The sequence below is a fragment of the Battus philenor genome, unplaced genomic scaffold (genome assembly GCF_028537555.1).
Source record: "Battus philenor isolate CCGP_79_NKW_IND1 unplaced genomic scaffold, ilBatPhil1.0.hap1 SCAF_9, whole genome shotgun sequence".
NCBI classification, from domain to species: Eukaryota; Metazoa; Arthropoda; class Insecta; order Lepidoptera; family Papilionidae; genus Battus; species Battus philenor.
In genome coordinates, this window is record NW_027181759.1 from 14,780,601 (window position 1) to 14,805,335 (window position 24,735).

At 33.4% G+C, this 24,735-nt stretch overlaps 2 protein-coding genes across 2 annotated transcripts in view; one reads left to right on the top strand and one right to left on the bottom strand.

The window, feature by feature from the left end:
- zip (myosin heavy chain 10) overlaps positions 1-12,823 on the bottom strand; it is a 123,048-nt gene extending 110,225 nt beyond the window's left edge. Inside the window, exon 1 of the mRNA XM_068775447.1 lies at positions 12,052-12,823. Within this exon, the coding sequence (XP_068631548.1) occupies positions 12,052-12,396 (345 nt within the window). The 5' untranslated portion in view covers positions 12,397-12,823. The remainder of the gene's footprint in view (positions 1-12,051) is intronic.
- A 998-nt stretch (positions 12,824-13,821) lies between these two features.
- LOC137932127 (uncharacterized) lies at positions 13,822-24,466 on the top strand. The gene is made up of 7 exons (XM_068775703.1): positions 13,822-14,161; positions 16,527-16,601; positions 17,483-17,649; positions 18,982-19,202; positions 21,744-21,880; positions 23,202-23,350; positions 24,104-24,466. Exons 1-7 carry the CDS (start codon positions 13,957-13,959, stop codon positions 24,275-24,277), a joined length of 1,128 nt encoding a protein of 375 aa, XP_068631804.1. The 5' UTR covers positions 13,822-13,956; the 3' UTR covers positions 24,278-24,466.
- Positions 24,467-24,735: the final 269 nt, after the last annotated feature.

A 24,735-nucleotide genomic window follows, 5' to 3' on the forward strand; every position in this document is an offset into this window, starting at 1 on the left:
TCTTACCACACTGAGGTACACAGTTTGGTTTACCGTTACATCTCAGAGCCGCGTGCGTCGGTTTCGTCAACAGTTTAATGAGTTCTTTTCAAATAATAACATTCGCGAAAACCATTATTAACACTACAAATAAATACACATTAAATATATTGTTTTTCCACATATTCTTAAAAGTGTAATTTAGTTTTAGTACCCATATGTGCATGATTTAGTATGTATCTAAACTGTCATAAATAAGACAAGGACCAATATTCAGCCACTTCACACGTGTTTCAACCCTCCACGGGGCATCTTCAGGAGTTATGTTACACCGATTAGTGCCAAACAGTAGTGTTTGGCAGTAGTGTTGAGTGATTTAGCGGTGGTAGTTGTGTGATTCGCATTGTTTGCCGCATACGCATTTATCAGCGGGCTGGCGGGTGGTGCAATTTGTTGCACGACTACCACTGCATGTGCGGAAGTGGCTAAATATTGGTCCTTTTCTTACTTAGGATGGACTTCCGCAAGGTAACGCTTGATTCCATTAAATGTGTCATAGCCTTAACAAAAATCTGTTTACTTTTTTCAAACACCCCCACCTTATTTTTGAAGAGCTCTCTTTTTTCTATGCCATGTGTGGTGTTATTTTATTATTTTATTTTACTTTCTCCCTTCATTCTTTATAATCTCTTATGTTACAATTTTCTTGTCCTTCACAATCTCTATCTTTGTTCACATTGAAATCTTCTCCTGTGCATTACCTTCCTTCTCTCACATATGTTCCTAGACCACAGTTTACTACATACTACAATAGTTTTACTCAATTTTACAATTATTTTTTTTACAATTATAGCTATTTTATTATATATCGTTGCTTTATACTTTTTGTAAAAACTTCAATGAATACATGTGTTATTGCATCAAAATATTTTTTTTTATTTTGTACTCCATATCACAACGAGACCAGCTCCGATAAAAACAATCGAGTATTCAATACGTTATCTATAACGGAAAGTATATTGATTTGATAACAGTTCTATTGTTGATTCCGATGCACTTGTTAAATTTTTAGTAAAAAAAAAAATTTTGTTCACTTCTGTTCACATCTAGTACATGCCCTGATATCGTTTATGGTTTAATATATATACTGCTAGGCATAGATATCTGCCATAGATTTCTATTAGTGCCTTCCAAAGTCCTTAACAAGGTTGTATGTCCACAATATGGGTGAACATCCTTCGAATCGCTTGCCGGTCCAGAACAGAACCTCAAGGCTCCAGAAGCCATCTGTTCTGCACGCCTGTCTACAGCCACTTCCCTGAGCTATGGCGGTTACTTCTGTATGTTCGTACATCTCATTCTTGATGCAATTTCGCAAAGAAATATCGAGCATAGTATTCCACATGACATAGTTGAGTTAAGAACTATAAGTAATGATGCGCTTATTATACCTATAGACTATATAAAGGTTAAAGATAAAGATAAAATTTAACTTCTGTTTATTCAACATTGGAAACTTTAACACAACTCTCATAGATCGACAACTTATTATTTATTTATTATTAACATATTTTATTTTAGAATTTACTCGCAAACTGTTATAGTTGTGTAGAAAAAGCAGCAAGAAACTCCACATCTTTTAATAAATTTTAACACGGATATTTACAAATACATTTTATCAGATATAGCTTAAATGAAATCAAAATTATCAGACGACATCGTTGTCGAGAATTTTTGTCATTTAATTATTCATACAAAAATTACTAATTACATTATTACTTACGAATAGAAAAAATAAAACCGGTAACTATTTTAAGTGTTTATATAGTGTATAATCGTGTACGGTTATACAACATACTCCCCGTGCAATGTCTATTGTATCCCGTCAAAAGTGACCTAATCACTGGATTATGGGTGTCGTGAAAGTGTTCATAAAAAACGAACTCGAGGAAGTATACTGTGGGCTCTTCTTTTATCACAACGCCTTATGGAATCCTAGTAGCTATTTTATTCTTTTTAGCTGATGGACACCCCACATTCCTCCAGTGACCTCCCGAGAGCTTAATTATATCGTCGCTTCATCTAATGGAAGATAAAGCGGCGACGAACTGAGCTCAAACTGTGTTTGGCACTAATCGGTGTAACATAACTCCTGAAGATGCCCCGTGGAGGGGTGAAACACGTGATGAGTGATTTAACGGTAGCAGTTGTGTAATTCGCATTGTTTGCCGCATGCGCATTTATTAGCGAGCTGGCGAGCGGTGCACTTTGTTGCACGACTACCACTGCATGTGTGAAAGTGGCTTAATATTGGTCCTTTTCTTACTTAGTGGAAGGCCTCTACCCACGCCGCGTCTACCGGCTCGTGGTCGCCACTCGAGAACCTTTCGACCCCAACGACCATCACTTGCACCAGCGATGTACTCCGCCCACTGCCACTTTAGACAAGCAATTCTTCGAACTACATCGGTGATCTTGGTTCTTCTCTCGTTATTTCTAATTCGATCTCGCAGCAAAACTCCTTTAAGCTAGTCTGCCACTATAGGGTAACTCTAGAACTAGGGGGGGGGGGGGGCACTTGTGCTGAGTATACACAAATGATCAATGTAAATAATCCAAAATAGATCAAAATATGAATCTAATATATAAAATCCTCGTGATTGAACTCCTCCGAAACGGCTCGACCGATTTTCGTGAATCTTGCATATCGGCCATGCTGGAGAATCGGACATCTATTTTTCATCCCCCGAAATGTAAAAAGTGGTCCACCCCTAATTTTTCTTTATTTTTTAGACAAAATTTTTGGTTTTTATTTTTTTTTTTGATACAGCATACAAAAATACATACAACACTAAATTTTTACCCCCCTAGGATTAACCCTTATTTTTTATTTGTTCATTAAAAACTTTTTTTTTTTTTTGCAAAACAACGTTTACGGGATCAGCTAGTAAATATATAAAAGCACCCTTAGGGATCCAAGAGGAAATATGCAATGTTGCCGCTCTATATATCGGGTGCAGTGGCACACGGATGCGATGTTGCCAGCCCGACACGTATCGTTGTTTACTATAGACCGCGTGAATAAAGATGTTTATACACTTTCGGGTATATTATCGGAACGAAGCGACTTGAATATGCTGCTAAATGTTTAAAGATATTATTCGTAGATCTACCAGGTGTGGGACACCTTCGACTTTTATAAGATGCCTGGAGACTATCCAGGCACTCGAGTGAGGAGGTGCTTTTTTATATGAATCGCCAATCAACAACATAAAATGTCCGCATTGTTGTCCCTATAAGAAGCTACCGATTTTGAAGGCAGTTCTGTTCAGAAGAGAAACTCAACAGTTGCTCTTTACAAATATAGTTTTAATAATAATACTCGTCAATATTTAGCAATATATATAAATAAATAACAATATGTTTCTCTTGACATAGACCTCCTTTAGCCATTAATTTTATGTTATATGTCCACCTTCTCCGCAGTCTTCCTGACCTTCTATAACCGTCTTTTGTGTGGTGCTATCAATACATAGTAAAATTAAAAAGTAATTTGAATTGGTGTAAAAAGGCAGTCGTAATAAAATAACCACACCTACAGACCTGGACATTCTAGAGATATAGATAAAGACTTGTTAGTTGTATACCTCACCAAAGACTTTGGAAAACAAGAATTACAATTTTACAATAATTAAAAATTTAATTCAATACTTTAATCTTTTATCGAACTATATCACCCTGTTTAAACATATGATTGAAAATATTTCTTTTTGACAACCCTATATAGCACCTAACAAAACAAGTACATCAATGAGTTGTATCAATTCGGTAAGTAAGTACCAAAAACAGATTCTAACGAACCGCACACGGCCACGCCATTGTTATAGTACATGACTCATGGAGGTTATGGCGAACATGCCCAATGTTGACCACGAGGAAAACACGCGCGTGACGTCATATCTTCGACGCCTAAAATGTTTGCATTGCATTAACATTCAAGTGTACTTAAATATCTACTCTGCCTTGGTCTAATCCAGTGTACAGGAATTCTAAAACTGAAGTGAAACTTTTTTTTTGAATTGAACAGCTATTTCATTGGTTCTAGATGGTAGAGAGCAAAGGAAGCTTAGACAAAAACCTCTTTTAGGTAGCGATTCATTCTCCTGTGGGAACCTGGACTTGGAAGATCGCTGAGTTCTTAGAAAGCTTCGGTAAAAGCTTAATGGAATGACTAAACCCAAGGTTCCTCCTCCGAGGAGACCTTAGCTTCGGATGTCACTCTTCTATAATATCGGTTTAGTATTTCGACACAAGATCGCTTCGGGCAAACATCTCAACCTGATCAATTATTGTCCTGCATATAACTCTACTAATATGGCTTTGTAAAACTTTAGCATTGGGAGAAGTGATGAAGAAGTTCTAGCAATGCTTGTATCTAATATAAATGTAGATTGTCATCTCTTGTATATGATATATACCCAATATATAAGAATCAGACTGATGTCATAGCTTGTATATCAAAAGCTATATAACATTAACATTGAAGTAAACATAATAAGTACTGCCTACTTGATTTAAGCAAGTTCATAGGAATTTTAAGAATTTATTTGAGGAGAGAACTACACTTAATAAGAAAGATGATGTTGTAGCTTGGGTGGCTATAATGTCATTACAATAACATTAAAATGATTACAAGTACTTCACCTTCGCCTAAGTCTGTTTACAGGAATTCTAAGGCATGAATGTCTTAAACAAGAATCTTACTGTGTCACTAAATAATATTGCTAGTTAACCAAGAAAGAGGATTCCAGATCTTTCTGGAGTACTGTAGAACTATAACCAGAACAGTAATAAAAAGGAATATGACTATATTAATAAAAGAGATATAAATATTGTCAACAAACTGAAACACCAAAATAAAAATTGTAAAATAAATATCAAAAATAAAAATTTAGAATTGATACAGTATTATTCTGGAAGAAAGTCAAAGAAAGAGAAGTGATATATAAAGGTAATGACATTTAAAAAGGAATGGAAGAAAACAAGAAAGACAAAACAGGTATGAATAAAAGATCTCATGAAGTATAAAAGAAGAGTGTAGAAGTAAAAAAAAATCATGAAATATTACAATATTATTCAAAATGTCCTTGTTTTAATAAGCCACAGGAGCAAGGGAGGTCTCCAAGAACAGGGACAATTAAAAAAATATTGATATTAACAATAAAATGAATAAATATGACCTCTGCCTTGACTCAGGCAATTTCACAGAAATTCTAACCCTGTACGTTCGGAATGTCAGCCCTGCTGGTATGAAGTTTTATTCAGCGATTTGGAATAGCAACAGTGCTGGCATGAAGTTTTACTTTGGCAATTGGAAATTCGAATTAGATAGTTAGGTTCGATATAATAAAGTATGAGGTATCCAGTAGTAATAAGGACCAAAGCCAAAGGAGTTTCAAGTACATTACACTAGAAAACTATAATACGTAAAATTTTATAAATTCTCTCAAAAAACTTATGTAATATTTGTATAATTTATTGTTTTATTTTTTAACTTAAAGGTTATCAGACATTTTTCATTATAAAATTATGTCATTATCGAGTTGTTAGAAGGAAATGTGAAAACACTGTCAGAGTGCAAAGTGTTAAGATTACATTATGAGACACCAATATTTAACAAGGATTGTAATAGAAATATAACAGCATTGTCATGATGCAATACAATAATTATTTATAATCAGTCATCACATAGGTATTAAAAGGTATCATCTCTTGGAACTCTTAGTGACAACTTAATACAATAATATAACAGTGTTCAAAATCCTATTTAGACTAAGTTAAACTGAAAGAATTACAGACAGTGCCCATATTGTTTACATAAATTGTTTATATGAATGCGGTATATCTAGAAATACATTTGGACAACATAGCGGAAGACTTCTGATGTTGAAGGAATAACTATTTACATAAATAATTTTAATTTTTTCTTATAAATTATTACACATGAATAAAATTGAAGTGTCTGTTTGTATTATTAAAATAACTGCTTTTTACTACATGCATATTCATATATATACACAATGCATATACCAAAATTATTTTTTTTATTTTTTGTCTGTCCGTCTGTTTGGTCTGAAATCTCTAAAAATGTTGAACCGATATTGACGACACCCATACTTGTATGTAGCTGATGTAATAAGAAGTAACTTAAGCTGCTTTTATTTCAGAAAAATTATTAAGCCAAAAAAATAAACTTGATTTTTTTTAATTCCATGTGGACGAAGTCACACAGAATTTAAAAAAAAATCACAATTGTTTTATGTTCGTTGACTATCAGTATACTAGAGTACCAGTTTACAATTATATATAATTAATAAAAAAAATCTAGTAGCTTTAGGACGAAATGAAATAATACATAACAATGATTAATACTATATTCGTAAACATTCAAAGTCAATATTACACATGTGCAAAAACATATAACTCATGTGAAATAATGAGCGCTGTACAGTATTAGATCACCTCTATAAATATATACATTTACACACTGTAAATATATTTTCAAATTACATTTCATGGAATTGATAATGCATTAGCTGAACAATATGTAAGTACCAATTAAAGGAAAAACAAAACATGTTTTTAAGGCTTTTAAATGTATCAGCTTCAATATTTATCTATAATTGAAGGCATATAAATGACTGCTAATGATTCTAACATAAATTGTCCTACTTTGATAGTATAAGTAATTTAATTTAAAAAGAAAAACAATAGATTAAATATACTTCTTATATATGTTTAGAGTTAGTTTTGCAGTCCAGGATACAGTTTTTTATATATACTTTACAATTTATGCATTAATTATAAAGAATTGTCACTGCTCATAAACAAGTCCCTTAAGGATGTGCAGGAGCGTCCTCTGTATACCATAATACCACACTGCAATCGCTAACCTGCATGCCAAGCACTGCAATTATTATATACCCCCATAAATATCATTAAGAAAGGCCTTTCCCTTGTAGTGGGCGTCAATGGACTAAAACAATGACATATGTATGTATAGCTCATTTCTCGTCAATTTATGTATGGAATATTAAAAAATCAATCGTTTCAGAAGTAAAAAGGAACATTACCTAATATAGTAGAGGCATTTTCAAATTTATAGATTACATATTAAATTTAATAATTGTTTATTATCTATCCCTGTAGACTTTGCACTGACAAAATGAATTAATGTATTAGTAGGACGAGAACTACATTTTCAACAAGTTTTTATTTCTAATCAACAATATATTCACCTTCGTTATCAACAACCTTTTGCCATCTAGTATACAAATTTTCAATGCCGGTGCTGTAACAAATCAATCCGTCTTTCTTTAAAGTATGTTGAAAGAAACAACATTACTTTCCGGTCCTCCTAATATAATATTTCAGAGTAATTACTATATATACAGGATGAATGGAAATTGATGTACAAACTTTAAAATTTTTGCTTACAATTAAGCTATACATTTACTGCTTCATAGCTTTTACATCTATAACACAGTATATATATGCATGTTTGGAAGGTTAATTTTTTCTATAAAATTATAATTAAAATGAAAATTTTTAATTGTTGATAAATCCTGTTTGCCTTTTCATATTTACCACTAAATTTGATTGTTAATAGTATTAGTGTGTTTAGTCCAAACAATAAAAGCATTTAAAATTTGAAATTATTTTACAACTCCAAGGATGTTATAGGTTTTACAAACAGATATATATTATATTACTGTTGAATTCTGAATGTTATGTGCTGTCAAAACAGTGTAGTTTAAAGTTGCAAGATAACAAATTGAATAACATTTTAATGAAGTAACAGCTGCAAACAATCAATCTCACTAAAATTAATAATGCATGAAATGATAAATTTCACAAACAAAGGATTGGCTCTATTGCATATGTCACTACTGTGTTATTTAATTAATTTATATTCTATTATTACAAAATATATTTCATTGTGTGTTTAATTAGTTATACTGAAAAATTGCTGTAAATATAACTACAGATTGCTAAATCATTTCATATTTAATTAAAATATCCATAAAGAAATTCTATAAAGCTATGTTCAGTGTGATATATATATATATATATATATATATATTAACTCTGTATAATGAGCAAATTTAATTCTCGAGATACATCCTTATAAATAATTTACACATATGTAATAATTACAAACAAGTAAAAGTTCCTGAGGATGGGCAGCAGCAACCTCTGCATACCATATCACCACAAACTACAATCATCAACCCCCTAACCAAGTGTGGTGATTATGGTATATCCTCCATAAATATCTTTGGGAGAAGCTTGTGCCTTACAGTGGGTGGCTATGGGCTGAAACAAAAACCTCTCTCTTGAGTAAGAATTGTAATCCTAAGCATACCAATATTACATTTTTTTAAATATTTGTCAGTCTGTCTCCAGCTAATGACTCTGAAATGGCAAGACCCATTTTAACAGGACTTATACTGGCAGGTAGCTGATGTTATAAGGAGTAACATAGGCTAATTTTATTTTAGAAGTATTCTTAAACAAAATAAAGTATATATTTTTTTCTTAAACTGCATGCAGAGAAAGTTAGCAGGCACTACTAGTTATATATAAGATTGGAATGTGTTTGGTATTTAAAAACATATTAACATAGTTACACTATATATCTAATATATAGATACATCATTAACATGACATTGTCTATTTAGGTATATGAGTACAAGCAAAAAGGCACTAAAGAATGCCTGATAACAAAGCATGAGTCATCTTGTGATAACATTTGCATGTTGTCATATAAGTTGACTGTACTTTATATCTTAAAATAATTTCATATGGGCATCATTATAAACTAAGAAACATTTTTTGTATATACATTAACCTTTACGGATTATCAAGCTCAGCTCGAATTCTCTTTTAACTCGCATTTAGATAACCTAATTAGTATATGTAGAAGTCTATTTAAGTCCATTTGTCGTTTTTGTAGACCAGTGTTTCCTAATCTAGGGTGTATGCCCCACAGGGGTTCAATTTGAAAGAGGATTTGACACAAGTTTTAACCTTTAATATAAAAATATATTTGGGCCATAAGTCTTAGTTTGGAAATGACAAATTAAAGGTAAAAAAATACTGTTGAAGACCAAAAGTGGTGTATAGGCTTTATAACATTCAGAATACATAATTTTCAGAATATATTGTAGTGAATACTACAGGCCTGCGAGTGTAAGTTGGGATGTGCACAGAGACACACAACCTAAATAAAGTAGTTAAAAAAAACCTTGTTAAAATCATCACACTAGATATGTGCTTCCAATTGGTCCTATAGGAGATCTATAGCCCTGTGTCCAGTAGTGAAAAAGTGATTTATTAATGAGCACAGGTTTTCTTTCTTGGAAAATCAATTGAAAGTAAGTTTATTACTTGCAAGAAGCTTTATGGCCTAATTTTCAACCTTGTTAATATACTGATTGATTCAAGTTTTATGGTTTTTATTTTTAAACTGTGGCCTAAATATATATAACTAATAAAAGTGACCTTTAATCATAACATTAGGAACTACTAAGTTAAAGGAAGGTGTTAGAAAAAAATGTTTCATGTAATGAACTTTTTGAATGCTGAATAGTTACAAAACATAAATATTTTAAATGTATTTCAGTTATTGTTCACTAATAGAGACCATTGTATAACAAACTGTGTTCATTATTGTTATTTTTATTAGGATATAACAGGGGTTGCCAAACTGTGGCTTGCAAACCACATGCACCTTTTTGAAGATTATTTTTGGCTCTGATTGATAGTCAAATTATTTCAATATTTAAATTTATATAACCTATGTATGCTCTGTGAAATCGAAACAAATGACTGGTGCGAATAATTATTATTATTCCACCATAATTAATTAACCGGCATCTTATGTATTATTAGGAGTGCTGTCATATATGTGTGCCGTTATATATAACTATTCAATACATGTACTTTGTACTTTTATCATACAATTTTAATGAATATAATTTTTGTAAAAAAGGAAACATTCTTTTACTTGTTTTAAATGCGTTTTAAATTGTGGCACGCAAAAAATTTCAATTTTCGAACAATGGCTTCAACTCTCAAGGTGCTTGACCAGCCCTGGTATATAAGTATCATTTTATTAAAATACCAGCAATTGGTCAGATATTTTAAACGCCTAATTACTTCATTGTACATAGTATTCAAGACATGAATAGTGTGATTCATTTTTGGAGTGCCTTTTCATTGTACTGCTGAATCATTGCACTTGAGTACAAAATATAGAGGAATACTTTAAATTTTAAAACACAATTATTAAAGAGAAATTCCTTGAATTCAATATTGTTATCTTGTTGCTATGAAATATATATAGTACATATTATTATGGAGCTAAATCATCATGTATTTTTTAACTTAATAGCTAAAAAAACTTTAAATGAACAGTTAGGTAATTTGCTCATCATCATTCATTTTATATCCAAAAATCAATGGTTTCAGAAATAATAAATAAAGTGTCATACTTGTATTACAGCGAGAAAAAGAAAATTAGGACTTTTTATTACTACATATTATAATTAATTATTGTTCACTATCTGTCCTAGCAGACATTGTAATGATAAGAGGGTGACCATATTATACAGGCTGTTTGAAAATAAATAAAAAGCTATAAAGCTTTTACATTTATAATAAACCTCTTATATAAACATCCATAATTTCAATAAAAAGATTTATCTTTCTGGCTATTCCCTCTAAGCCTTACCTATTCTACTATTGAAGGATGTAATAGAAAATGCAAGAGTTCAAATTAATTCCATAAAAAAAAATTTACAGCCTGAGCAAGAACTCTTAGGTCTATCCAGCTTAGAAGTAAACATAGGTGTGGGTTACACATCTTCAGCACTCAGTAACCCCCAACCTAGTAAGTCCTTAAATTTCAAACATGCATTCGACAACAATATATCTAGCCTTTTGAAGAGAATCCTGTATATAATAATCCTATAAGACAAGAAAGAGTCAAATAGCAAGTGGAATTTTTTTTTTTTTTACTTATGTACTGACTCATCACAATATCTCTAATACCATAAGACTTAGAGACTTATAATTTGGTAAAAATATTCCCTTCACCAAGTAGAGGTCAGCTAAGAACTCGGACTGCCTATGGACATATCTATCTGAGCTCCCTGGGTTTATACAGGTCAGATCTGCCCGAAATAAAAGTAGGCTATATTATATCAAATCACCTTCAAAATACATTTTAACATTGCTTGCTCTGAATGCACTACAGACCACAGGATTATAGACAATAATATTTTATTTATCATTAAAAAAATTGTTCCTGTCTCTGACAGGCACCATGTGGTGGGACACGAAGGGTTAAAATTCACAAGAGGCATTCATAAATGGAAAATGCTTATTTCCTAACTAAAGCTCTTATAGGTATCTTAGTGTGAATATTTTTATTTATATTAAAAATTACCTAGAGTATGTTTTATGAAATTACAACCATAGTTAGTGCTGCCAAATACAAGGGCAGAGTCAACTAGTTTAGCTGTAAATCCTAGTACCTGATTCAAGGTTTTCTATTTATTATACCAAAACATATAAAGTTAATATTGTAAGTAAAAATAAGAATAACACAAGGTTCTAAAAAAAAATGTAAGAATCATTTAAGGTTGTGTTAATGAGGTGTGACTTAACACTTAATTGGAAATTACTCATTTCTATGATTGATAATGGTATCCATTAAAATTATTAATAAACTTTTTTTAGAACAGGTTTTATAAAAATTATACTGATTTTTATAGTTGAGCACATGTTATAAGTAACACAAAGAACTATTAGGCAATGGTTTATCTACTTGTAAGATGCTGTTTCAAGATAGCTTTTTTATAACTTAGTGAACCAATGTATAGTAAACTGAATGTTGGAATTCTCCACAACATATGAACATAATCTAAACAAATAAATGTATTAAGAATAAGTATTATTATAATATTAGTACAAATGGGAAATTCTTAGAACGTGATAAATACTCACATAAATGAGCCCGGAATAATATCTGTCCTTGATGTTGTGCAGCACAGAAGCCTCGTTGAGACAAGTCAGCTCCGCCATATCTTCGACTTTGTCGAATTTAGGCGGGTTCATCTTCTGGATGTCATCGATAGGCACCAACATCCTCTTCCCGGACTCCGCAATTTCCACCTCGACCTCATCTCCACGTTCGCCCTTAATCCCCGCCGCGACGAAACCCTGAGTATCATGAGGCACCCACACCAAACGTTTCTGGGTCCACTCAGCCTGCGTGGCCGGGTCATTGAAGCTGTTCCGGTCCACCGACAGGTACCGGAGCTCCGGGTCGTTCCTATCCATGTCCACCATCGCGCCCGATCACGCCGCGCGACACGACTTGCGATAACCTATAACCGACGCCGAATACCACATTAAACGCACGCCCCGAGCACACTGCACACAACACTCGCTTGCTGAGACACCCTGCGACCGACCGACCCGTGGGTGCTGCGACACCCACTAAACTAAGACTGCAACTGACGCGGCTGACGCGACTGACGCGACTGACAGCACCGCGACCGTTACTACGGGTAGGAGGGATGAACCGGTCGACGCCCGAGCTCGTCTTAACTCTAACCAAATATTCTACAAAACTTTCGATGTTTCACTGGACGGAATGTTGTGAGGATCAACTATTTCAACTTATATTACTAATTCTACAGTATTAATTTAAGAACTAAAAACACTTTTTGGGTTTTCTGTAGTAAAAACAGGCGCACAAAACGCATCAATTCTCCTTTTTTCGCGTCAGATGACAAAATTTGACTTCGATGGCGAAATTCACGTGATGACCGTTGAATTTGAAGAAACGTGATTGGCTCACACTTTCTATAATAATATATCCACCAATAGTAACCATGGAATCAACTGTCAATGTTATTGCAATTGAGAACGAATAATATGAAAACGTTTTACTGTAGGTATAAAAATATAACCGAAGTACAAAAACATGTCCTATGATAATAATGATTTTTATTAAATTTTATACAAATTAAATATTTAGATGATACATCAAAATGAATTTGAGTTTTTTTATCGTAATTTTTAGTGTTCTTCTTTTCAGTCGAGTAATAAACACAATATCTGACTAGCTATTTTATTTATAATGTATGTAAATTATTAATATATATGAAAGCCCATATTGCATATTGAAAAATAGCTTAAACGAAATAATCAGGCCAATGCTACGCAGTAAACCATACATGGTAAAAGTTCACTCAAATCCGCTTCGTCCGAATATATCGCCTTTAAGTTATAATATTGGTATAATGAAGTGGCCAATAAAATTAATTATTCTTTTTTAAAATTAAATATTTATCCGTGTTTATTTTAGTTTCACTTTTTTATTTTAATCTATATTGATTTCTATACGTCGAATATTACTATCTAGATCATAATTAAAATTTTCTAAGATAATTCAGATATAAAAAACTAGATTTACAAAAAAATGGGAAGAAAGCTAGATTGGTAGTTTACATTTAATTATTCGTTGTCGTAATAATGCAAAATCAACATTTAAATTGCTAATTTGGAAATTATGAATTCACATGTTATTGATAGGTTACGAAAAAAAAATGTTATTTCAATGTTTAACATGGTATCACTTTTTCAAATGTGACATTTCGCTGTCTTTTAAAGTCATAATATGAACAAGTTATGTGATCGTAAATTTAAACGGTCACTAAAGCCTCAATTGTGAAGTAGTTTTCCTTGATGTTATACACTGTTGTATAACATATAATTAGTTCTCTTGGAACTAGTTCATCGTTTAGAGATTTTGATAATAGTTATTCTACATTTAATATAGTTAAATTGTACAGTTAATGTTTAATTAAAAGTTTTTAAGAGAACAGTTATAATAAAAAAGCCATGGCGTATATAGTAGATCTTCGATCAGATACCGTAACAAAGCCTACCAAGGCTATGAAGCATGCGATGGTGAATTCAGCACTTGGCGACGATGTGTATGGAGAGGATCCCACTGTCAATGCTTTGGAAAGTAAAGTGGCCACACTTTTAGGCAAACAGGCGGCTCTATTTGTGCCGTCGGGTACTATGGCAAATTTGATAGCCGGTAAATATTTGTGAAACATCTATTATTGTTTGCTTTTATTAAAATAAAATTATTTAATCAGTTGACTAAAACAGTGGTTTAGAACATTCTGGATATTCATTAAAGTGGACTCTGGTCTCCTCTCTCCACTTAACCAAACATGTAGTTTCAGATGCCTGTATCAGAAATAATCTGATATTTTGCCTTTGGATATGATTGATTTAGAAAAAAATTTGTTCATCAAATGATCACTACACTACAGAATGATTTATTATAACATAAAAGGTGATTGGTTATAAATGTAAAAGCTTTGTTATTAAAGCTCATTGGCTCTCAGTTAATGTATGATAATAAAATATGTAAAAATTTGCATGACTATCTAATAAAATTAGTTATTGTTTATTATCTGTATCTGCAGACATTGTACTAGCAGAAGTTATTGTCCTGTAAACATCAAAAAAAAATAATAATAACAGAACATATTTTAGAGTGATCACAATATACTGTATGATTGGAAATAGATATAAAACTTTTAAACTTTAGATAACAAATGAGCTATACTTTCATCCATTTGATTTCATTCTACAGTTTGAATGTTGTTCACGCCTTAAGACAGGAGGAAAGGGAAGGAGCGGGATGCCAGTCTCGCCTAGAAGTGGGTTCGCGGCTTGCGAGTTTTATGTTCTTGTTTGCTATTGTTGATTATGAATGTTTATTTTTAATTTAAAATAAATAATTTAAATTTCTAGTTAACTTCATCTAGCCCTAAGGTGAAATAGGCACCCAGATTTTAAATTTCATCCCAGACGCCTTTCTCGCACTAAGGTGTGAGAATTTTTTTAATAGCATTTCAAAAATTTTTTTCATAAAAATTTATCAAACTGCTTATTTTTACATATTTTGTCAAAAAACAGACGAAAAGACAAAAAAAATTTGAATGATTTTCAGGAGCCCCTTATTGGTTGGCAGTCAAACTATTAAAGCTATGACCAATCACCTTTATAATGAGTAATAATGTTTCTTTAGCGTGAATAAATGAGACATTTACATCAGAGAACTATAAGTATATTTTGATAATACATTCAAACTAGTTTTGTTATGTTATAACTGATAAGAGAGAAGTTATCAAGTCTCTTTATTCAAACCTTTTTGATATAAGGTGCAAGTTTATCACCAACCTCTTAGATATCATGTTTAACAATTACTTATTTTTAAACTAAATTGAGATCTATTTAGCTTAAATAATACATTATATAATTAAATAGTATGCAATAACATCCTCAGTGCTGGGCAAAGGTGTAGAATGACACAATATAGGCTAGGATTGATTATTCATAAATTTATTATTATTATTTTCATTGTTAATATCTACAGCTTAAATTAATTCTAATTAATCGACTTTGAAAATACACCCAAATATTTTGTGTATGGTAGATATGTATTAAAGAAAATCTTAGCAAAATCTCTACTTGAGTAGAACTGTGTGTAGTGTTGATGTTGTATATATTGCACATTAAGACAGCATAGACCACAGGCTAGCCATAAAGGGAACCAGACTTAACCTTGGTTTACCCAAGAATTATCGGTTAGGGAGTGTACGGCATCTTGTAGGAGGATTTCACAAAGAAAGAATTTTGAAAACCTTGCTGGAATTTGATAAATAATAAATAAATAAATCTAGATATTGATATATATATAGGATATACCATAATTGCAACACTTAGTGAACAAGCAATATATATATATATATATATATATATTATGAATTATTAAACAATTTTATGCATTTTAGTTGTGGGATCAGTATGGAATGCAGAATATTTAAATCATCTCATCTATAAGACTTCCAATGGGTGTTGACTTATAGACGCCCACATACTTTTAACTCTGTTTTAATATTGCTTTTCTGAATTTGAATAGTTTTTTAATAGGTGGTTTGTTTGTACAGACACATTAAAGTTTATTAAACTTAAAAATACTTTTTGTATTGTTTATTTTGGTTAGAACGCAACTGTTTTTGGTATTAGAAAAGATAAATCACATTGATTCTGTTGTGGGATATGTATTTATTTTAAAAATAATAAAAAATATATATTATAATATAATATCATGTTTTTTATTTAAGAAATAACTCAAAAAAGTGCAATTTTACATGAAATCCGTTTTTTTACTGTAATTAAATAACTAAAACATATTAGGCTATGGTTCTCATACTAAAAAATATTTGAATAGACTAAAACTGTCCACCTGCAAAATGTAGATATTTCTCTCTACATACTCTTCCACATAGCACCTTTTTATCACTCCCTATAAAAATTTTACACCTATAACAAAACACCATGTAAAAGTAAGTAAATGTACCATAATTTTGCATACTTTGTTACAGCAATGGTGCATTGTAATAAGAGAGGATCGGAGGCATTTGCAGGACATCTTTCACACATTTATAAATATGAACAAGGTAATACAAAAAATATCTTTAGCACTATAATCTTTTGAATGTCTTAAACTATATTAAGTCACTTATTCGACGGCTTACACTTTCTGAAGTGATAGTAATATTTTCATGACAACAGCAACTAATCAACTCGAAGACCAGGTATCCTTGAATGTGAAATGAAACTCTAGCAGAGGTCCTTTGTACATAGATTTTTATACCTCATTGGTTGCAACTATATTTAAGTCAGAATTTGTTATATTACATATTGTCGCTACTTATTTACTTAGATGTTTCCTCATGAGTGACAGTCATGTCTAAACATGACAGTCTCTGCTACAATTGTTCCTCAGACTATTCTGTTAACCAAAAATTTTTAAGAGCCCTTCACAGTGGTGTTGTTTGTTTTTGCAACTGCATTAGTCCAACAAGTATATTGCTAAAATATTTTATATATTGTTAAATTATTAATATGTACAGTTTAAAATTTAAATAAATTTAAAGAATATGATGGAACAATTGAAATATTGTAATTTTTGAGAGATAAAAAAAGTCAAAAGTTCCTTTACATAAACACCCACTGCGAGGTACATGCCCCCTGTAAAGATATCTGTGGGGAGATATACCATTATCGTTCAGCTTGGGTGGTATTAAGCAGAGAATGCTGCTGCCCATCCTCTGGAAACTAGTTCATAAGCAGCAGTAATCCTATAATACACAAAGTGTGAATTATATATAATAATATCTCGGGAATTTAACCCATGATCAAGGATTCCGTCCACTACAAATGTCCTACCACTGCTCTAATTTACATATATATAATCTCAGCCATTGAAAAAATTGTAAAAGGGATAAGTAAATTAATATTGTGATAAATTTATTATAAAAAAATATTTATATTTTAGGTGGTGTATCACATTTAGGTGGCGTTTTATTAAGCACTTTGCAGAATAAACCAGATGGTACATTTGACTTGCAAGAGCTAGAGAGAAGAATACGTGGAACTGACTTGCATGAGCCAGTCAGTACTTTGGTCTGCATTGAAAACACACATAATGTTTGCGGCGGCAAGGTTCGTTAATAATTTTTATCTTGATCTCCACATTCCCTTTTTTATAATATTTATCAGGTGCATAAAAGATAGCAATAAGATGCACTAAATCGCTGTCAGCATTTAAAAATACTGTAAGAGTGTGCTTCCTTGACCTCTAAAATAGAATATTGTATAGCATTTGTTATTTATTCATATTTATGTAATATCTTTTCTTTATATGTATTTGTGTGTATAGTAATGTATGTATTTGTATGTACGTACACCCTCAACTGCTCTCTCCTTCATGTATCTCATCTTCATCCAAAGGTTGTCTGGTAGAGATCTCCTAGAGCAGAGTTCCCCAAACTTTTTTGTGTCGTTGACCCCTTGCCAGGTTTTTCCGTGTGGGGTAGACCCCCTACTTACCTGATATTGATTTCCTGTAAATTTCTAACTGTAGTGAAGTTTAGTGTTGAAAACTTAAAGTAAAAACACATGTTAATTTATACATTTATTAATTGAATTTAAATTAAAACTACACAAAATAAAATTTTGTATCTGTTATGTAAAATATACATAACATTAAATAAACATAAAATAAACTATAAATAAAATAACATAAGCACTAAGTCAATATTTTTAGTGAGAAGGATGAACCTGATGCTTTAATAATAAATTATCAACATTTGGCGTCAATTCAATCTGTTTTGATATTATAAGATAGTATGATGTAAGTAATAGATGTAAATAATAATAGGTATTATAGTATGATGTAAATAATAATAGGTACGTACTATTAGAGTATGTGTTGAGATCCCCTATCGTGGACCCCCATTTTCATTTTATGGACCACCAAATTTTTTTTCGCTGACGTAGACCCCTTGCAGGTTGTCATAGACCCCTAGGGGTCGATATAGACCACTTTGGGAATCACTGTCCTAGAGTGATTAAACCGCTTTTTCTTCCTATATATAAATTATTTCTTTTTTTAGTTATTATCTAAACCCTTATACCCTAAGAAATGATAAGCTCTTCCACCATAATGTAACGATATAGTTCACACTGCTCGTTGGTAATTTAATCTATCTCTACTAATCGTCATTGCAGGCTGTCATGAATACTTATTTAGGAGACTGTCTCTGGAAGTTGTAGAGAGCAGAACGAATTGTATTTACAAAAACTATATATGTGTACAAAACTTTAAAACTATTTTAACAAATTCTAGAACTAAGTTTATTTACGCAGCCAATCACAATTCATAGTTTACAACCAATCACGTGCGTCGTATGTGTGAGATGGAAGATGTGCGACAGAAAAAGGTATATATAAATACGAACGCTCCTAGTATTGTAGCTAGTATTTGTGACGTAGGTGCTTCCACTGGAGTGGGTGGATCAGCTTGGCGAGGTATGTGCACGGCACGGTCTCGCGCTGCACATGGATGGGGCGCGACTCCTAGATGCGAGCGCATATCTGCAGGAGCCACCTTCACGTCTCGTGCAGCATTGCGATTCGGTATCGCTGTGCTTCAGCAAGGGTCTTTCAGCGCCTGTCGGCTCGGCCCTGGTCGGCTCCTACCATTTCATCGAACAGTAAGTAGAAATGCTATTGATATTATCAGATTTATCTCAGTCTTCTTGTTCCGTTATTCCTTGTAGTTAAGGCATAAGATATTTATGATAACTTATTAAACATCCCCATTTAATAACTCGAGGCTTATATCTTAGAGATAACTTACCAAATAAATCGGATGTTGATTTTAATATGTTACTCAAATTAGTGAATCAACGATCTTTCATTAAGCTAAATACTTAATTATGCTTCAGCTACTGATGCTTCAGCCAATGATGCTTCAGCTACTAAGACTTCAGCCACTGATGCCTCAGTTAATGATATTTCAGTTAATGATGTTTCAGCTAATAATGCTTCTGCTAATGATGCTCCAGCTAATTATGTTTCAGCTAATGGTGCATCAGCTAATGATGCTTCTTATAATGTTCCTTCAGCTACTGATGCCTCAGTTAATAATGCTTCAGTTGGTGATGATTCAGCTAATGATGCTTCTGCTAATGATGCTCCAGCTACTGATGCCTCAGTTAATGATGCTTCAGTTAGTGATGATTCAGCTAATGATGCTTCTGCTAATGATCCTTCAGCTACTGATGCTATAGCTACTGATGCTTCAACTAATGATGCTTTGGCTAATACATCTTAAATTCTTTTATTATTGTCACCGGTAGCCAACTTAGATCAGCTTGGTTGGACTGAATAATCTAGAGACAATAAGACCCTGTGTCTTATTATAAACATATTTGCGAAAATGTAATGAAAAGCTGACGTTGTTTAGAGAAGTATACGATCTAAAACGGACAGATTACCTTCAACGGTACGACAGACAAAGACAGATGTGTAAATATGTTTACAAGAGAAGAGAGGGTAGGTATCTTCTAGCAAGGATGTAGCATCGTAGACCTCGTCACTGCATCAGGCGAGATTGATGTCAAATTCTTCACATCAAGAGGATAAAAAAACATTTTTATTTATAGCAATAATATTATTGATGCTAACAGAATGAGACAACATTAAAAATAATATTAACTTGAATATATTAACATGTAAACTACAAAGTGGCAATTATGGTCATTAATTATTAATGATTTATCTGACACCTTTGGTTTTTTATCATTATTTGCTATTGCTATTGAGGTTTTTATATGTTTTTGATGCCAGAGAAGTGTTTTTAATCTTCGAAAAGTGACCTTGAGAGGTCACGTGAATATCCTTAGAGGATGTTACAAGGATATTAAGGTGTTATTTATTATTTATTAATTTGTGGGAATCTTCCTAGGGCTGATATGTCTTGAGGTAGTAACAGCACGAAGCCCGAAGTAGAAGTGTCTACATTCATTAGGGTTTCGCCCGTATTTATATCGACGTACATTAACAATTTTTGTGGAATTCCCCTTTTCGATGTGCCGCTGATGACAAGGTTAATGCCTTGATAGCGATGTAAATAAGGAATTTTATTTCTGTGGAATTCCCCTTTTTGATACGCCGCTGACGACGTAACGTTACTGCCATGATACCGATGTAAATAAAGAATTATATTTCTGTAGAATTCCCCTTTTCAATGCGCCGCTAACAATAACGTAATTAAGAATAGGACCAATATTTAGTAACTTCCGTACATGCAGTGGTAGTCGTGCAATAAAGTGCACCGCCCGTTAGCCCGCTGAGTCAAACACAGAGTCACTAATCGGTGTAACATTACTCCTGAGGATGCCCCGTGGAGGGGTGAAACACGTGTTGAGTTATTTAACGGTGGCAGTTGTGTAATTCGTATTGTTTGCCGCATGCGCACCTATCAGCGGGCTGGCGGGCGGTGTACTGATGCACGACTACCGCTGCATGTGCGAAAGATACTAAATATTGGTCCTATTCTTACTTAGGATGGACTTCCGCAAAATAACGCCTGATTCCATTAAATAACGTAATGTTGGCCCTACAAATTGATTAATCATGAGAGATACCACAAAAGAAACTAAGTTCGAATTTGTTAGGAGATGTTCCAAGATTGTTGCGCGTTTCGAACACTCATAGTATTAGCTTAAAGGATGTTATTATAGGAAAGGTCAATATGATTCTGGGTGAGATTTGTCGAGGAATGTGTCAGTCATCGGTGATTGACCCAAAACCAATATTCAGTGCTTTGCCGAGACCAGATTTTTTTTTATTTACCCCCGTTCTTCAAAGCCTTTCGTATTTTCTCTGCCTTGGATACACAGGATATTTTTATAAAATCTGTTTTTAATATTATATTCTGTTCTCTTGTAAGTCACTTATTATTTCAAAAATTCTTTAATTTTTTTCCTAATCATCACATTTTCGTCGCCTTCTCACTAGAATACTACACGTTTACATTTAATACTGTTTTGCTTTATTTTTATTTCTTTGTTCGCTTTATTCTTACATTTACATTCCTTTATAATTTAATTGTCACTCCCTTGATTGGTCTTATACACTTTCTTTTTTTACTTATTTGTTCCTTTCAATGATTTCTCCTATGACCCTTCTGCAGTACTAACTGTCGAATGTTCATGATTGGCGTGTCAGACAAGGAGTTGATGTTGTAGGGCGCGACGCTTGAGGAAGATGCTGGGCGGCGGAATGCGGCAGGCTGGCGTTTTGGCCGCTGCTGCCGTGATCGCCTTGGACGAGGTTGCACCACAACTACACTACTCCCACAAGCGTGCCAGGGTTCTCGCCACTAGTGAGTTACCTTGTACCCACTACTCTCTAAAACTGTGACTATGGAATTCCAAATATAAAAAACGAACTTAAAAGGTGTGTATTCAAGTCCTAAAAGCTGGGAATACTCAAATTCCATGACTTGATTCAATTTACGTCGTAAGTTGTATAACACAATCGTCATATATATACCTATTGCAAGGTATAGGCCTTCCCCGAAAATAAACGTTCTTACGCTACGAATCCAAATCCACCTACTTTTCAACACACAAACATACATTACACTTGTCTTAAAACATTATGTACATTTTATTATTCAATTTATAATTATTTACACAGATTACACTTTCGAAACAATAGATACGTATACACCCCATACATATAATTAGACCAGGCACTATATGTACCTGGGCCAAACTTCCCAGCTTAGTAGAGTTCAACTTCGAGAAAAAACTACTCGCGGAATCCAACTCGCATAGGCAGCGTTCAAGAAGCTCTGAAACCTTTTCGTCCAAAATATCGCAATGTTTGAAGACGAAGGTCATTCACCAATGTGTTTTGCCAGTGATGCATACGGATCCGAGACGTGGTCATTTACAACAGGCCTGATAAAACTCAAGGTCACCCAGAGAGCATTGGAGAGAGAAGCAAGAGCAAAGAGCGGAAATGAGGAGATCAGCAAATGAACCAAGATCACCGGCGTAATTCGAGGAATTGCTCCTCTGAAGTGCCGCTTGGGGCCGAAAGGTTATCGAGTAGTGATCACGAGGTGGTGGACGCTGTGTGGGATCCTCTCACTAGATGCACCAACGACATAGTAAAGTCGATTCATATGTCTCCAGAAAGATCGCCTTGATGACTGGTCAAGTGCTACTCGCATCCCACCACATTACTATGTCGCTTGTCCACCTAAAGGAAGGCTTTCCCAAGCCGTAACAGAGGAGAAGTATATTTAATAGAATCAGGCGTCACCATGCGAAAGTCCACCCTAAGCAAGAAAAGGACCAATATTTAGCCACTTCCGCACATGCAGTGGTAGTCGTGCAACAAAGTGCACCGCCCGCCAACCCGCTGATAAATGCGTAAGCGGCAAACAATGCGAATCACACAACCGCCACCACCAAATCACTCAAAACGTGTTTCACCCCTCCACGGGGCATATAACTCTTGAAGATGTAAGAGAAAAGAGAATGGGAAGTATCAAGGTCTTCGAGCTACTTCGACCTTCTTCATTATTCTTTAAATGACCTTGAGCTTGGGTGACAGCTTTTATATCAGTTTTAATTTGTTCTGTTATTATTTATTTATATAGATAACAATAAAAACCATTGGTTCCATTACAGCAATTCAAGGTCTTTCTCTGAAGTCGTTCAACGTGGACGTCGATGGTCAGCACACTAATATTGTGCTGGTGCGGCTGGCTGAGCGAAGCGCCATCACGGCTGATGTCGTGCTGCAACGTCTGGCCCAGGTCAGCTTGGCTGAAACCCAGGTGAGTACAAATAACCCACAACCTGCGACCACTCGTGTGGTAAGAATTCTAGAAATTTCCAGTGCAGTTATATACATCATTATTGTATCGGACATAGCACAGATCAGTGGTAGCACGGCGATAAGGAGTGAGACTTGCGATGGTAGGTCCCGGGTTTGATTCTCGGGATGCCATTTTATGTAATTATATAGTATTGCCACTGCTTATGTTTATAAACAAGTTACCAGAGAACGGGCAGCGACGTTCAATGTGTACTATAATATACACACTGAGATCGCCAACTTTAAATGGTTAAATGTATAGCTCTTTTATTTTCAAAAGCTATTTTAAACCTTTTTCCAATCATCCCATATCAAGATCTTTTGTTTGATTTTCTCTCAAACTTTCCCATTTTCACTCTCTCTCTCTCTCTCTCTCTCTCTCATCCTGCACAGTTTCTCTCTACCTTCATATTTTCTATCAATCTCACAGCTTTTACATATATTAACTGTCTCGTCGGTCCATCTAGTCAGTGACGAACCAAAGCAGCATCTACCGGCTTTTAGTAGCCACTTCGAGAACCTTTCGGCCCCTGCCAATTCAGATCTTTGATCTACATAAAATAATTGACAACCATTGAGCTTTACATTTATATATATAACCAATCATCTTGTAGATCTACACCTCCAACTAAAATAAAGATATAGATAGAAATAGAGATATAGTGTCTCAAAAGAAAGTTTATATTTATTAGCACTTTATTACGGTTTCCAGGGCGACTGCAAAACGTCAAACGACGAGGGTGTGATAGTGAAGGCGGTGTGCTTTAACTCGAAGACAATAAGGTTCACTTTGCATCACGACATTGACGACGAAGATCTGTGGATTGCAATCATGAAGATAATATATGTTTTCAAAGAACTCGACGCCGCTAACCCGATACAATAAACAATACAAGCAAACCTTATTAACATGTAAGGCATCTATAGTAACAAATAAAAAATAATACAAGGTATAAAGTTATTGGAATACAATATATAGATATATAAGTAAATAGTGGCGCAAAAGTAATGTCATAATGTGAACGCAGCTTAGTTTTTACAAATGGCGCCAAATGTCACTGTTCTTTGACATTGACATTTGTCAAAGACAGGCGCCATTTGTCAAAATTAAGGCGCGTTCATGTTATGACATTAATTTTGCATCACCTGTTATATAATTAGATATAAATATGGTGACTTTAATAGTGATTTGTTATAGTTGTAAAAGTTTTAAAATTGTAAATGTATTGGTCATTTCATCATCAAAATATAAATGGGTTTAAAAATAATAATTAATAGATTTACACTGTATTAAGTAAAAGTGTTTTAATACTTCAAATAGCTAACACTAAAAACAGTTACTAT